Source organism: Lactuca serriola, chromosome 8 (genome assembly GCF_051521515.1).
Source record: "Lactuca serriola cultivar US96UC23 chromosome 8, Lser_US96UC23_V15, whole genome shotgun sequence".
Lineage (NCBI taxonomy): Eukaryota > Viridiplantae > Streptophyta > Magnoliopsida > Asterales > Asteraceae > Lactuca > Lactuca serriola.
The window spans coordinates 135,689,969-135,706,164 of record NC_136415.1 but is presented as its reverse complement, the minus strand read 5'-3'; the positions used below and the strand labels follow the sequence as shown (position 1 = coordinate 135,706,164).

Genomic DNA, 16,196 nt, shown 5'->3' with positions numbered 1-16,196 from the left:
AGAGTGAGTGTGGGCTGGGCCCGTATCTCACTATCAGTAGGAGCATGGACAGGGTTCCATTACTCATCAGTAGCAGGATAAGGGCGAGGCCCAGGATAGGCGAGGCCTTCGGATATGATCCGTTAGTATGTGTTTAGCTTATGCGTTGTGATATGTTTATGTGTTATTATACGTTAGCGGGCGAGGCCCTGTGACAGGCGAGGCCTAAGTGAAACAGATCTGTATCCGAGCGGGGCTCGAAGCCAGGCGGGGCCTGGAACGGCGGGGCCGTTGTAGCGGGCGAGGCCCGAGGTAGGGGCGAAGCCCTGGTTAGCGGGCGTGGCCCAGAATGTGCAGTATGTGGTTATGCATGGTATGTGGTAGGGTGGGGAACTCACTAAGCTTTGTGTTTACGGTTTTTAGTTTTGGTTTCAGGTGCTTCCGGTAGCGGAGGGAAGAGCCCGGGGTGATCGCGTGGCACACACCATAGTTTAGACAGCCTGGGAATGTTTACTCTGATAACGAACATGTATTTTGGAAATTAATACTCTGTTTATGATTTGAAATGATGAATTTTCTTAAAGTAATGTTTTATTAAAAGAAATTTTTAGTCTTGAATTATGGGACGTTACATGTACTCATCGTGATGGTGTTTATATGGAGTGTTTGAACGTAAGGGAGAAAATATTGAGTCTCCATTTGATTGTTCATTAATTGGGTAATAAATTCTTTAGTTATAGGAAGTTGAAACCATACAACAATTGTCACTCAAGTTATAGAACAATGTTATATCCATCATACTACATAATTAAAGTTCAGGGATATGATGTGTCACTATAGAAAACGTTATCGTACAAAATATAATTATACCTAACATATAATTAGCATGACAAAATAATCATATGGTCACACTAATGAGTTATTTTCCAACACTTAGTTGGAAAACCTTTTGGTTAAATCGAACCCTTACGTAGATGTGTACTCACTTTCCTTAAGTTCTTATTTTTTTTCTTTTATAGAATCACAATTTTGTGCAATAGCTTCCCAAAACCGTGCAAGTGCTTCATCTAGATTAAATTGAACATTCTCATTCATTTATCTTAAAAAACAACACATGTCGGTAAGAAAAAGAAAATGACAACGAATACACATGAAGTTTGTCTCAAACTAAAAGATATAATAATTATTTATCTTTTCATAATTGAAAAATACAAAAACTTATAGAAAAGGTGTTACATTTATGCCCTTTGGGTTTTAAGGACATTTAGGTTGTCCATACTTGGTTTTCAAGTCTCTATAGCACGGACACTCATCTTTGTTTCCAATGGTACCGGAAGGAACACATAAACACTTTCCACAACAGTCTACGCATACGTCCATACACTGACTACGATGGTGTGTTGCAGAACAGCGAACTGAACACGCGGAAGGGCATTCTACAAAAATATACAAACATATGTTCTTTTATTAATAGTAATAATAATAAAAGAAATATTTTATTTAGAAAAAAGTTTAAAGGCTAAATCATTATTTACGTTCGATTGGTACAGAACCTTCACCTCCGGCCTGGAACACAAAAAGACATGTAAAATTATAATTTATTTGAGACACATTTACAACGAAAACTATGATTTCTATATAAACGCACACTTACAATAGAGAGTTCTATAACCGCCATGGATGCAACAATAAAGAAGACGAGGAAATTAAGTTGAACTCTTCCCATTTGTAGTGAGTGTATACGATTCAATTGAACTAATGTCTCAATTGTTTTGTGGTGTTAGCTTATATGAAACTTTATTTTGAAAACCATGTTTATATAGGACGTTATATTATAATGGACAATGGTAATATGATATAATTACAAATGATTAATTACTAGAATATGTTTTGTCCTCGATTATTAAATTGAAAGATATGCATGTATTTCTTATTAGGAAACGAAATCAAATGTACATAATTGAAGGGTATTTTGAAGTATTCATATTTAGTATTTTTTTAAAAAAATTACCTAATTTGGAGATTTTGGATTTAATAAAATTATCGTGTTTAGATATGTTTTTCCAATTAAAATTGATTATATGATATTTGATAATAAAAAATAAATAACATACTATATTTGATCAATATAATATGTTGGTTTGAATACTAGTCCATTTTTATTTAATAATCTACCATTTTTATTAAATTAATGTTTTGAATATTTATTATTATTATTAATATTGTTTTTAGTTATTCTAGTAAATATCATAGATGAAAAAAATTATGTATTACGTATCATAATAGAACTTAATACAAGCCATAACAAATACATTAATACTTAAAGTAATTTTTAATATATATGAAGGGGTTTATAAAATATCTTAGATTGTTTTCAGATAAATTTGTTAAATTCAAAAACAAATTAAAACAAAACAAAACAAAAACATTAAAATAAATAAATAAAAACTATATAAGAGGTTTATCATGGGAGATTCTATTTAATTCGAGGTTAAAGTTAACTTGATGATGACCTCAATTTGTCTATTTGAAACACAAACTATTTATGTAAAAAATTTCTCATGCAAAGACAATTTATGTTATTTTTTTGTTTGAAAACTATGAAGACCAAATTTGAAATTCACTAAAAGCTATTATTGTTATGTAACATTATGAACAATGACGATCATTTTGGTAAAAATCTGCAATTGTAACTTGTGTCAATGATGATATGGTTTAGATATGAGTCTCTAAATGAACATGATATTCAAATACTAATTTTAGTTATAAGTCTCCTATTTCCTTTAGTCATTGATGATATGGTTTAGGTATGATTCTCTAAATGAACATGATATTCAAATACTAATTTTAGTTATAAGTCTCCTATTTCCTTTAGTAACAAATTATTAGTGGATAACTTATCAACTTACTATCTTGGAGAGGAGGTAGTACAAACAAGAACATCCAAATGACCACCATGAACCAGTAGACAATAACCATAATTGATAATCCATTTGAAGCTGTTGGGGTCGAATGTGTATAGTGAAGAGTCGAAGTAGTCAAAGTCTGTAAGGTGTCGAAAACAACTTGACTTCGACACTTTATCTATATAAAAGGCATATTAGTCTCGATACTTTAATGTTGAGTCCTTGTAATTTTTTTGAGTCTGATCATATCCTATAAATAGGATAGGTACATAGAGTAGAGGAAGAATCTTTAGCGTCATTATACAACTTGTACTCTCGAACTCTTGGACTCTTTTAGACTAATATTTTAGCCAACCAGATCATATTTAGATCTTATGTTCTTTACTGCTTTCATAATATCATTTGTGTTCGTAATCAATCCTAACACACTTCATATGGAATCAGAGCAGGATTCTCTCAACTGATTGAAGTTTCTTGTTGTTTTTTCATTTTTTAATCGCTCTTTTCAATTCAAAATATTTCGCAGTTTGAATAAGGAAACTTGCATTGATCGATTGTATTGAATAGATTCTGGATTCTACGTGTTAGATCGATTTATTTCCAATCAATCTTTGATTGATTTCGTTCTTAGATTTCTATTTGAGTCTAAAATCCTCTTTCTTCTAAAATACATACAACAATGGCGAATTTCAATTTGACCACATTGACGAATTTCTCTCACTTTTTCGGATCTTTAACAAACATTTCGATGTTGATTCCCCGTTACTATGAGCAATGGGTTGATAGGATGGAAGACTATCTGAATAGGATCGATGAAGATTTGATGCGATCGATCAATAAAGTTGCATTTCTTCCTGAGATGCTTGTTACTCTTGGAACTGCTACTACGAATGAAGATATGATCACACAAGGAAGCAAGATGAAGGTGAACAATAAGAAATGTCTACATGAATTATGTTGTGCTCTTCCGCTAGTAGTTTACAACTACGTTCTTGGATGTTCTATAGCCAACCAGAATGGGATAACTTGAAGGAGAAGTATCAAGGTAATGAGAAGACGAAGAAGAGTTCTATAAACAATGCTTGCTAGAGTTGGGAGAATTCAAGAAAAAGGACAATGAATCAATCGAATCATACTATGATTGAGTGAATGAACTGATTTTCAAGTGTTCTTGATATGGAGTTACTTGTTCATCCCTGGAGTTCAATCTCACTTTTCTTACGGGCTTACGAAATGAGTGTAGGAACATGAATTTGATGATTAAGACTCAAGAAAGCTTTGATGGTTACTCAATTGTAAATTTGTACACTATCTTGAAAGCTCATGAAAGTGAAATCAATGATATTGCTGAAGAAAGTAAATTGAGTTTGGGTGGACCCTTGGAACTAGTGTCAAAAGTTGTAGTAAAGGATTCTAAAGTCGAATCTGATGAAGCTGCCAAAAATGATGAAGAAGGTTTCTTGTTTAACTCCAATGATGAATTTGTTGCCTATTACTCGAACACAAAAGTGAAGAAATTCTTCAAGAAGCCTTTTAATCCGACATTTAACAATAACAATGAGGTTAAAGGAAATAGTTCATCTGGAAAAAGTGTGAAGGATGATTCTAAAGTAGAGAAGAAGGATGTTAAGGATTTGTATGAGAGGAAGAAGGAGTTGAAACTTAAAGGAGACTCTGTTTATGATTGTATCTACTGCGATGGGATGAACCATTTAGCAAAAGATTGCATGCTGAGGAAGAACGAAGAGAAGAAGGAAAGAGTCAAGGATGAAGCTTACTATGTTGAGAAGCTTGAGGAGATTTGATCTCGCATGAAGGGAGTTTATTTGGTGGGTAGAGGATATGACGAGGAAGAGGGAACATATCAAATCTGGTCTTCCGAATCAGATGATGGTGAGATGTAAAATCTGACTCATGGAGTAGTGTATGCAAAACTGGAAGAAGATGAGAAGGTTTAAGAAGATGAGATCACTGGGAGGTTTTTCATGTCGATAGACTCGACTAAATCACCGATGACTGCAAAGGTACGTGATCTTCTTAACTCATTTAAAATTCCTTCATCTTCTTATGATGATGTTTTATCTGAGTTTGATAATTCTTGTGCTTGTCTTAATGACATGTTAATCTCCATGAGTAATGAAGCAGAAAAGTCCAAGTCACAATTATATCAAGCTAGAAATAGACTCTAAGAGAAGAAGGGACTAGTGGAATCTCTTGATCTTAGAATAACTAATCTTTTAATAGATAGAGATTCACTTAGAATGGACAATTCGACGCTTATTAAAAAAGAAACATGTATTGTAATTCTGCTAAGCGCTTGTATGGTAAACTGACAGAATTTTATCATTTAACTAACATATGCGATGAACATCATTGTAAATTGCTCCCTTTTCTTTAATATAAAAGAGAAAATATAGATGAAACATCATATGACTATTAAAGTAATATAGCTGATTATGATAAAATTCCAATTGATTCATATGTATATGGTATTGTAAATATAAATGAATGTCTGAATGTTGATGATCTTGTGAATATTGTGAATGAAACCTTAAACAAAAATGAACAAGTCAAGATTTTGAACATGACTGAGAAGTCGGCACTTGGATCTTAACGAAATTTTGCTAATATCGAAGATAATTCTGACAATATTAGTGAAATTGAGGCAAAGGAGTGTGTTGATTGGTCATAATTATCTATCATTAATGTCAACTCTATGCCTAAAGGCAAAGAAAATGTAAGGATTCAATGTTAAAAGTAAACAACGATCGACCTTCAACATCCAAAGTTTGTGATCCTCATGATCATGATGTGGTTGAAGATTATGTGAGTGACAAGGATGGGTTTCGAATGAGAAACGGATGCAGCGCACAAAAACAACACAAAGATAACCAAGAATGAACCTGTTGATTCTAAAAGAATAGCTAGGACAATCTCTTGAAAACCACGTTGATTCTACGAATACCGTGGGATTGGCTTCAAAATCTGGGTTAACACGCACATAATTTGGGAGAAAATCGAAAGTTCATAAAATTGATGACCGACCATCCAAATTACATCAAAAACAGTTAAATAAGAAGCAGAAATTAAAATGAAACCCTAAAAGTCCATGGGCCAAATACAAACCCAAAAAAACCCAAAAATTAATGAAAAATAACAAAATTGCTCATAAATCCATTTAGAAAGCGATTTCTGGACTCAAAAATGGGTAAGTCCCTTTCGAGGACTTATCTAGATGTGCTCCTTGCTCCAAGCTTCGATTTGACTGGTCGTAGGCCTAAAACGGAGATTCGTAGCCAAAGTTATGGCCATTTCCGTGAAGCCCCTTTAGTTACACGATCGTGGGCCTCTAGAAACGCTAGGGCCCGATTGTCCACACTAGGGCCCGCATTAGAAACCAATTCCAAGACTTGTGGTCAATCAAGTCTTCGAAGACTCTAAAGATTATTCGAATGTGTTGAAAATAAAATAAACCATTATCTTGAATAAAATTCAATGGTTTATCCTAGGTTTAAGGATTCAGAAGAAGTTGAGTTTCCAAATCATGTCTTTGTCGCCAAAGGAAATGGTGATAATTTGGCTTCGGAATTAAACATATTGGTAAAGGATGACAATGAATGTGTGACGAAAGAAGGATTTTATTCGACTCAAAATACAATCGAGAATGGTTTGAACAAAAATTCAAAAACTTTTCAACAAAAAAATAGACCAAAACATATTTGGGCTGTGAAAACAGAAAAATCAATTGTTGATAATAAAAAAAGGTGTTGCTTCTTTAACAAATGATCCAAAACGTCAAATTGTGAAAACACAAACTTTCAAATAAAGAGTTGAAAAATTGGCCTGTGATGAAGGAATTTCGTAATCAAAAGTACAAAATAAAGTCTGTTGGAAAAATGTAAAAGCTTTTCACAAACAAAAGGTTTTTACACAAAAATCCACTGAATCAGCCAAGAAGTTTTCACAAAATGCAAATAACTTGTAACATCCGGATTTCCAGGTATTATATTTTATCATTTATTTTTGAGTAAAAGAGAGGGACTCGACGAGTTGAGCCGTAGACTCGTCGAGTAGGACCGCGATTGCTGACTGGATTAATGAACAGACTCGACGTGTTGGAAAGGGTGGACTCGACGAGTCCGCGCTGTTGATTGAAACCCTAATTCTCGGGGTTTGTGCCCTATTTAAAGGCCTTTATGGCCTCCATTTGCGGCTACCAATCCTGAGAGAGAAACCCTAGAAATCTTGAGCGAGTGGTGAGAGAGTTTGAGCTATTTTTATCATGTTTGGTGTGATTTTGCAAAGGAGAAAGTGTTTCCAACAGAGGGAGGTCAAGAGGATTGCATTTTAGTGGGTTTTTAGCTTGGATCTTCTAGTTTGAGGTAGCTATCCGATCCTATCTTTCTGTTTTCATTAAGGGCATTGAATTTAGGGTTTTTTTTATACCCTTTTATGGCTTGTTTAGTTGAGCATAGTGTCCCATTGAGTGCTAAACTCTAGATTTGGACCTTCTGAGGTCCAGAGAGCCTGAACCATTCTACTTTTTGTGGTTCTATGGAGGAAATGGACATAGGTTACCATGTTAGAAGGGATTTCACCAAAATAAGCCTTGGGAGCAATGCATGTGTAGCAAGATTCGACCTTTACGTGGTTATTTGTCATGGGGGAGCCAAATCTATAGATTAGTGAAGCAGATCTGACCTCAGGAGGTCAGATGAGTGTTGTCATGGGAGCAACTCGTCGAGTTCATAAATGGACTCGACGAGCCGACTCGGGTTGCCCCGCGATTCACGACCTGTGATAACCCGTTGGGTGTAGGGTTGACTCAGCGAGTCGAGTGAGGACTAGGGGTGAAGAGGACATGCATGTACTCTCCGAGTCACACGAGTGCACTCAACGAGTCTGGTCAAAGTTTGACCGTTGACTTTGGTTGACTTTTAGGGTTTGGTCAATGTTAGGGTCTTTGAGCCATGAGAGGGGTAAAATGGTCTTTTACCCTTCTAAGAGTACTAAGAGAGGGATTAATCTAGCCTTGAGGGTTGTATTGATTAGATTGCTTATTCCATGTGATTAGACCAGATTTTACCGAGTTCGATATTTACCGAGTTAACCGAGGTGAGTCTTCTCACTATACTTTACCTAGAGTGGTAATTAGAGTTGTATGACAGAGTATCTTGTATGTTATTTATGTGATTGTGATACACTGCATTATTTCTTTGTGATCCATGACGTGTATGCTCCAGAGCTCACAGAGTTAGAACCGGAAGGTTCACAGAGATAGGACCAGAGGGTCCACATAGTTAGGACCGGAGGGTCCACAGAGTTATAACCTCGAGTGGCTATTATGTGTTATATGTGGTATTTTGTGGAACTCACTAAGCATTTATGCTTACAGTGTTGTGTTATGTGTTTTAGGTACCAGTGAGGATCGCGGGAAGGCGCCGACATGATCAGTACACACATGAGGAGTTTTTATACATTATGATCTTGGGGTTGTGTTTCTATGGATTGATATGTGATACAATGATATTTTTATAATATTTATGAATGAAAGTATGTTTTGAAAATGTGAAAAATTGTTTGAAAAATTACGGTGTTACAAGTTGGTATCAAAGCCTTGGTTTGAGGGATTCAGATGCACCTTCAAGAGCATTTGAACTCAAATTGAGGATTTGAGGATTTTTTTCGAAATAAAACAAAATTTTTCTAAAAGATTAAAAAGGTTTTGAAAAGAGCAGAGCAGTGTGTACGATCAGCCAGCGCCCGAACGGTGATTTCCCAAAATACCCTTATATTATGTGTTATGAGATATGAGATGATATGTTATGCATGCTAGTGTAGGCTAGGTATTCTTATTAGGACTAGAGTGGCGTGATTTGTGATGCCTTAGCCTAGGGGTTTTGCTTCTAGGAGATGCTTGAGAGTGAGTAGATAGCAGCGAGGAGCTTATGAGAGATCTGCTAGAGAGTAGACTATGCATAGTGAGAGTAGAGTACTTGAGATTTGGGATCCTAGGAGGAGGACTTGGGTGAATATTGATGCGGTGTGGACGGTAGTATTGGGCCCGTACTACCGAAGACACCAGATCAGTGCGCAGCCTAAGTAAGAATCCTTAGGGTACCAGGGATCACGTAGGAATGGGATATCGAGTGTGTGTACACTCGAGCGAGTCTCTGATATTTTGTGTTGTATTTCAGAGAGACATCATGGTTGGGACATGCCACACACCTGAGAGCAGTGGTGTTAGTGATGAGGAGATCCGCAGGATGATTCATGAGGAAGTGGTTGTGGCCATCCGAGCCGAGATACCAGAGATGTTTGGGTCTATCAAGACCAAACTGATTGAGACTTTTGATGAGCGTTACGCTGCTCTTACTGATGCTATTGTTCCTGCAGCCACCGCAGCCGTCGCTGCTGCGAGGCCGCAGGGGGGTGACTCGTTGTTGTACCGAGATTTCAGCAACACGAAGCCACCTGAGTTTGACGGGATGCAGGATCCGATCGCTGTGATGATATGGATTTCTGATATTGAGGGATGCTTCTATACGTGTTCTTGTCTGGATCATCTGAGATTTCGGTTCGCGCTGAACCAACTTCGCTTGGGAGCGAAGGACTGGTGGAAGTTTGTGGTAGCGCACTACTCCTCTGCAGAGCTTGCCACAGTGACCTGGGAGAGGTTCACCGTTATGTTTCATGATGAGTACGTTCCCCCGGTGGAAAGGGAACGTTTTGTCCAGGAGTTCTTGACCCTCAAGCAGGATACCAAGTCTGTTACAGTGATCACCTTGATGTTCCATGAGAGGGCAATGTTTTGCCCTGAGCACGTGTCTTCCGAGTAGGCACGCATGAGTCGGTATTTGATAATTTTGAGGAGAGATATCCACGAGTTCGTGGCGAACTCGTCGTACCGGATATTTGTCGAGCTTCAGGCAAATACCCGGAAGAGGGAGATTGAGCTCGAGACTTAGGCCAGGGAGGAGACGGAGTATCAAGGGAGGGATAGGCAACCAGGAGTCGAGAGCCAAGCGGGCCAAGCCCGCCGATTCGAGATCAGGGAACCAGAAGAGCCGCACTTGTGGCAAGTGCGGGAAGAGTCATGAGGGGGTTTGCAGAGCAGGGTCTTGCTAAAAGTGTGGCATGGAGGGGCACATGGACAAGGATTTCCCCAAGGGGTTTGCAGTCTGTTTTCACTGCAACCAGACCAGACACCGGAAGGCCGAGTGTCCACATTTGTGGGGGTCAGCCCAGGAAGCATCACATGGATCTGTCCCTGCTGCCGTTCGAGTTGCAGAGAGTCGTCCAGTGAAGGCCAAGGTGCTAAAGGCTCGCGGGAGAGCCTTCCAGTTGATAGCGGAGGAGGTCCGTGCAGCGCCAAATGTTGTGGCTGGTATGTATTCTTTCATCTATTTATTTTGAGTTGTGGTGTTATGATTATATTATGATATGCGTAGGTACATTTCTTGTGAGTTCTGTACCTACTATGGTGTTATTTGACTCGGGTGCGAGTCGGTCTTTTATGTCGTTAGCCTTTAGTCAGCACATCAGTATCTGTCAAGAGACGTTGAGTCGACCTTTGCGAGTTTCCATAGCTGACGAGAGAGCGGTGTATGCCACTGATGTGATTCAAGGATGTGTACTCGAGATCTGCGACATTGAGTTTCTGATTGATTTGATCCCGACTGCGATGGGAGATGTCTGTGTCATCGTGGGCATAGACTGGTTGAGCAGGTTTGGAGCGGTTATCAACTACGAGCGACAGTTGGTGACCATACGAGACCCTAGTGGGGGAGTTCTTTCGGTTTATGGAGAGGGTACCGGTTCTGCGTCAGCATTTTGTTCGGCCACTAGAGCGAGGCAGAACCTACAGCAGGGCTGTAGTGAGTTTGTGGCTTATGTGGTGGATACGAGAGTAGATGTAGAGAGACCGAGGTCAGTTGATGAGGTCCGGATAGTGCGTGAGTTCCCGGATGTTTTCCCCAAGGAGTTGTCAGGTGTGCCTCCCGAGAGGTAGGTAGAGTTCCGTATCGATTTGGTTCCGGGGGCTCCTCACAGTTGCAGGAGCTGTTGGGGAAGGGGTTTATTCGTCCGAGTAGTTCGCCGTGGGGAGCACCGATCTTTTTTGTCAAGAAAAAGGTGTTGGATTAGTGTCTAAGTCCATAACTATTTTGGTATGTACTTGACCCGATGGTGCATGATCCTTTTGGGTTGCCTTCACCAAAGCAACTTGATAGGATGAATAATGGAGAGAAATGATTAAAGATGATTTATTAATATATTATGAGAATAATATATTAAAGGAGAAATCATATTGTTTAATTAATATTAGTCAAGAATTAATAAGAATTAAGTTTTTGACTAAAAGACATTAATTAAACTTAAGGGACTTGAACTGTCAATTGTATGATAGTTGAATATTGAGCTAATGGACTCCATATTAAAGGGGTGGACAAATTCTATGGGGAAACCCATTAGAAATCGTCCCAAGGCCTTTAAGGAAGGAGCCCATGGGTTGCTTAGGGCTTAAGCATCCAAATTAGGGTTTCCTTGTTAGATAACCCTAATAGCCTCACTATTTAAAGAGCCCTTATGCCCCAAAAACGTGGTGAACTGGTTCTCTAGGTTTTCCACACATTTTGGGCAGCCTCCTTCTCTTCTCTTCTTCATCCTCTTGCTCTTGGTGTTTGTGAGCCATTAGAGGAGTGACATTTATGACTCTAAGCTTTCTAAAGTCAATACAAGAAGGATTTGAGATTGTTATTGCTACATAACAATCAAGGTATGATCTAAACCCTAATTTATATGTTATATTGATTGTCATATGCTAGATCTAGGGTTTATAGTCTTGGATGAATTGCATGTACAATAGAGAAACCTAGATCCAAGCATTAGGGTTTGTATGAGCATATAGGATGTTCTTATGGCTAAAACCCATCAGTGGTATCAGAGCCTAGATTGGTTTCTATTGTATCGATGCATATTTGATAGAAATCAGCACTGAAAATCGATTTTTTTGGCTTCTGAGTGTTTGGCTCGCCGATTCCCTTGGTGCACTCGCCGAGTCAGCTATACTCGACGAGTCCAGGTCCAGACTCGACGAGTCAAATCGTCTGACAGCTCGTTTTCACGATTTTCTTCCTATTTTGGCTTTGGATAATTACCATAAACATATTTTTGTTATAAAATCTGAATTTTATCAATATTTAGTGATTATCCTTACCTAAATAGAAGATAATTGTCAAAATTTAGATAATCATTTGTTTTATTGGATAAAATTTGATTATTTGTAATTTAGATTTGAATTATCTTGTATGAAAAGTTTTAATTTACCCTTTAGGTTTTATAGTTTAAATTTGAACTTACAAGTTTTGTTTCAAAATTTAAATAGTTGAAACCCTAATGTTTTGAAAAGTTTCAAAACTTGCCCTCAAGTTTTCGGATTTAAATTTTGATTAAAAAGTTTGATTTTGAAATATTTAAATTCTAAACCCTAATGTTTTGAAATGTTTCAAAACTTGCCCTCAAGTTTTGGAATTTAAAAGTTGATTAAAAGTTTAATTTAGGAATGTTAAATTCTAAAACCCTTGTGATGTTTTTAAAAGTTCAAATCACACCCTTATGGTTTTATTAATTAATTAAGGTGTATAATTAAAAGATGTTTAATAAATCCATAAAAGTTTTGGTTTACAAGTTAATTGAATTAAAAGTATAATTGTTAAATTTAGACCACCTAGTATTTTAAAAGTGTAAAATACACCCTATATTATATATAACATTAAAAGTCTAACATTATATATATGTATGAGTAAAAGTCAGTCTTACCGTTAGTAGGCCTCATTCACGAAGCTGGTCTATAAGGGGTGTTTAAGGAAATTGCCTATAAAATGGTGATTGAATGGGTATCCACTCTTACCCACCGCACTCTTGACTAGTGGAGGGTCGTTAGCCGAACGGGTAGGATAGGACAAAACCTTCCATTATAAGTATAATGAAGTACAAAGGTAACTAAATGTTTTACAAATTCCCAATCTTAGTTACTTTAGGCAAAAGTGAATTGATGCAATTCCATGAAATTACACTTTGTGCCCTTGCGAAGACGTTAGTGGAGCGTGTGTGGTTTACCGACACACTAAATGGTTCTAAGCAAAAGTAGCAACGGGTGACTCAATGTTTGTCATAGTTTGGTGGAGCGTGTGTGGTTTACCGGCACATCGAATAGGTGACTGTAACATGTGGGGGCACCATGTAAGTTTGCTTGGTTATTCACACCCGCTTTGTGATCCTCGGCATCCCAGTCACAAACTAGAGGGGCATATCGAGATTTAAACATGCCATTGAAATGTTCAATGAATCTCATAGGATCTAGGAGTTTTCATAGATTTAAAACTTAAATTTCTTTTTCGGTTCTCTTGGTGAAAATTAGTGAATTGTCATTCACTTACCTTCAAATATTCTGCAACTAGATTACGACATCCCTTTTCTAGGTTGTAGCGTATTGTGTTGGGTCCTAGCCTTAATATCTCATTTGGGTGATTTATTAAGGACTCAATCAATCAACTAACTTGAATTTGTTTTCTTCCGTTTTGTAGATGTCAAAGTACGACAACTATGGTCTTCCCAAATCCCGTGGAACAAGCATTCCACATGAAGATGATACTCCATGATTCGATCGAGGAACAAGAAATCATGCTTCACTTCCTCCACCTCCTCACGTTGTTCTCCCTAACCCACAAGATCGAAGAATTGAAAGGTTCAATGTCACTAAAGCCCCATTGGAAATGAAACATGAAGATGGTAAACCCGTGTGTGCCCACGTTCTAGGAATGAAATCACACATCGATAGGTTGATAATGTTGGGTGCGTCATTCCCTGATAAGTTGGTTGTGAACTGGGTTCTGCAGTCACTTCCTGAATCATATAATGAGTTCAAAAGAAATTATTATATGATGGATCATGACGAAAACCTCATTGACCTAACTTATATGCTCATTGCTGCTGAATCAGAAATGATTTGGCAAAGCAATGGAGCATATTTGTTGGGAAAGTCAACCAACCATGCTTCCGAGGATGTTCTAGGAGAACCGAACTGCGTGTTGCTGCCAAGAGAAAGGGCATTGGATACAAGTCTACCCTAAGAGCCTGAAGAGTCCAGAAGATGGGAGAGTCAAAGAGTATGGATGTGCTTCTGGTAAAATCCACTATCTAACTCCATTAAGTTCCTATCCGTTGATTCTTAATACATGATGTGATAAGATTGCATTTGAATGTTTTGCAGGATCAGTGAAAAGAGAGGAAGCTTGATGAAAGAGCAAGATGAATCTAATCACAAAGAAATGGATCTCGATCGCATGGATTTGAAGATTAGATTTTGAGCTTAGGAAGTTATGATAGAGTTGTTAGGAATTTTTCTTTTTAGCTACATAGTTTTTCAGTTGATTTTGCATTGTAAGGACAAATGTTTTTCGCTGCTTTTATGAATAAAATAAATTTTTGATTTGACTTATTTATTTATTTATTTATTTCCTTGTAATGAAATCGTTATGAAAAAATTGATGTTTGCATATTTCTACAACGAATGGATAAGATTCTTAATTATGTTAATAGTGGAAATGTCAAGAATTTACCAAATAGGGAGAGTTTCTCATTGCCCAAGTTTCAATTGGACAGAAACTTGGAATCATGCAACTTGGTTGCACGATGAATGAGAAATCTCATATTTGGAAATTAGACTAATTCGTTGACAAAGTGCCAAGTGAAGGACTAGGAGATCGAGTACACAAAGTTGTGTGTTGATCAAGTCCACCAAAAGGGTAACAAAGATATTCGTCATGATTTACTAAAGGATTAGTAAATATGATTATACTTATAAGATTAAGTGTAATTTTGAATTGATTGTAAAGGTTTAAATCAATAGCAGAACGAATAAAAAGAATCAAGTAGGCGGAAAGATAAAAGTTTCTCTATTCTAAGAAGAAGGGAGAGTACCTTTTATGTTTTATGATAAGTCTTAATGATTAAGAACCATATCTCAATTGATCCTCTAAGTATATCTTAGTACAATTGTATGTCTAAGAAGAGGAATTAAGAATTGAAGAAATGGTTAAATCAAGAAGTCAATCATACTTCATTCCAAAACAAGTCTTAGAGTTAAGATTGTGATATTGAGTGACAAGTCTTAAAAAGGTTTATAACATTCATCAAATGTAGAACTTGGAAAAAGGTTTTCTTATTCTTGCACATTTGAAATTGGTAAGTTGTGATGTCTTAGATAAGACAATGACCAACTAGGACCAATTTTATGAAGTGTTTTGTCTTGATAAAAGCTGCACTAACTCTTGAATATTTGTTTGTCAAGAAATGTTTATTGACAAGAGAATCTTATATGTCAAGGAGTCAGTGCGAGTCTTAATGGTCTTGAAAAGTTTCAAGAACTAATCAAGAATAAACCTTATCGATCATCACTAGCACACGAGTTGAGGTTTGCAACCTATCGTGTTGACATTATCTTGTTTCTGTGTCGTTCCAATTGAGTTAATTATGCATGTGAGCCATATGAGTTCTCATTTGAATGCATAAAAGGCAAGCACCTTGATCAATGAAAAGTACATTGATAGGAAAGGGTGAACTGCTTAACTACTTGGAAGACATGGTGGGCAACCGTGTTACCATAAAGCAAGAAATCAAGATTGAGAAGGTTCGGTCCATATGAGTTTGGATTTGTCGCAAACTTTGGTTTTGACAAATTCACATGGATAGGAACACATACACCATTAAAATCTAAGTGTCATAAGATTCCCTCCTTCATGAAAATGACTGTGAGGAAATGCTTTCACTAAGAGAGATTTTAAGAAGATAGTGAAAATTGGATTCTCGAATTCGATTATGGTTACGGTATCCCTTTCCATGATTCAAATTATGAGATTTGGCAATTAGTCTAAATTGTTTAAGACACACATATAAACTATCTAAGGCAAAGGTGTATAAGTTTAAGAAGCCTTGATAAAAGGTTATCAAAGCATTGGATATTAGAAATATGAACTTAAAGAAATTCAATAGGCATTGTTTTTCTGAAATTTAAGTTGTTTCTAAATACATGTCAAAGCTAGTGGGAGCATAAGTGTTATGTTTATAATAATCATCGTGATAGTGGGAGCATAAATGTTATGCTTGTTTGATTATTAAGGCAAGTATTGCAAGTTAGCAATATTAATTATAGAAAACAAGAGTTATACTTTGCAAAGTTGTAAGGGTTGAATATTTGTTTTACTATAATTAAGGGAGAGAATATTATGCTTCATTTCAAATCTAAAGGCT

General features: G+C 36.9%; 1 protein-coding gene across 1 annotated transcript; it reads right to left on the bottom strand.

Annotated features, from left to right (window-relative positions):
• Positions 1-1,233: 1,233 nt before the first annotated feature.
• LOC145069979 (peamaclein-like) lies at positions 1,234-1,705 on the bottom strand. The gene is made up of 3 exons (XM_079016904.1): positions 1,634-1,705; positions 1,515-1,545; positions 1,234-1,415 (listed from the first exon to the last, which is right to left on the bottom strand). The coding sequence occupies exons 1-3, from the start codon at positions 1,703-1,705 to the stop codon at positions 1,234-1,236; spliced, it is 285 nt and encodes a 94-aa protein (XP_078873030.1).
• Between the last annotated feature and the right edge of the window lie 14,491 nt (positions 1,706-16,196).

Bases quoted from the DNA above. Each gene is read 5' to 3' on its own strand.
- LOC145069979 (XM_079016904.1), bottom strand. From the start codon at position 1,705: ATGGGAAGAGTTCAACTTAATTTCCTCGTCTTCTTTATTGTTGCATCC. The intron at 1,546-1,633 runs GTAAGTGTGCGT...TTTGTGTTCCAG, and splicing joins CGGTTATAGAACTCTCTATT to GCCGGAGGTGAAGGTTCTGT. The intron at 1,416-1,514 runs GTAAATAATGAT...ATATTTTTGTAG, and splicing joins AGGTTCTGTACCAATCGAAC to AATGCCCTTCCGCGTGTTCA.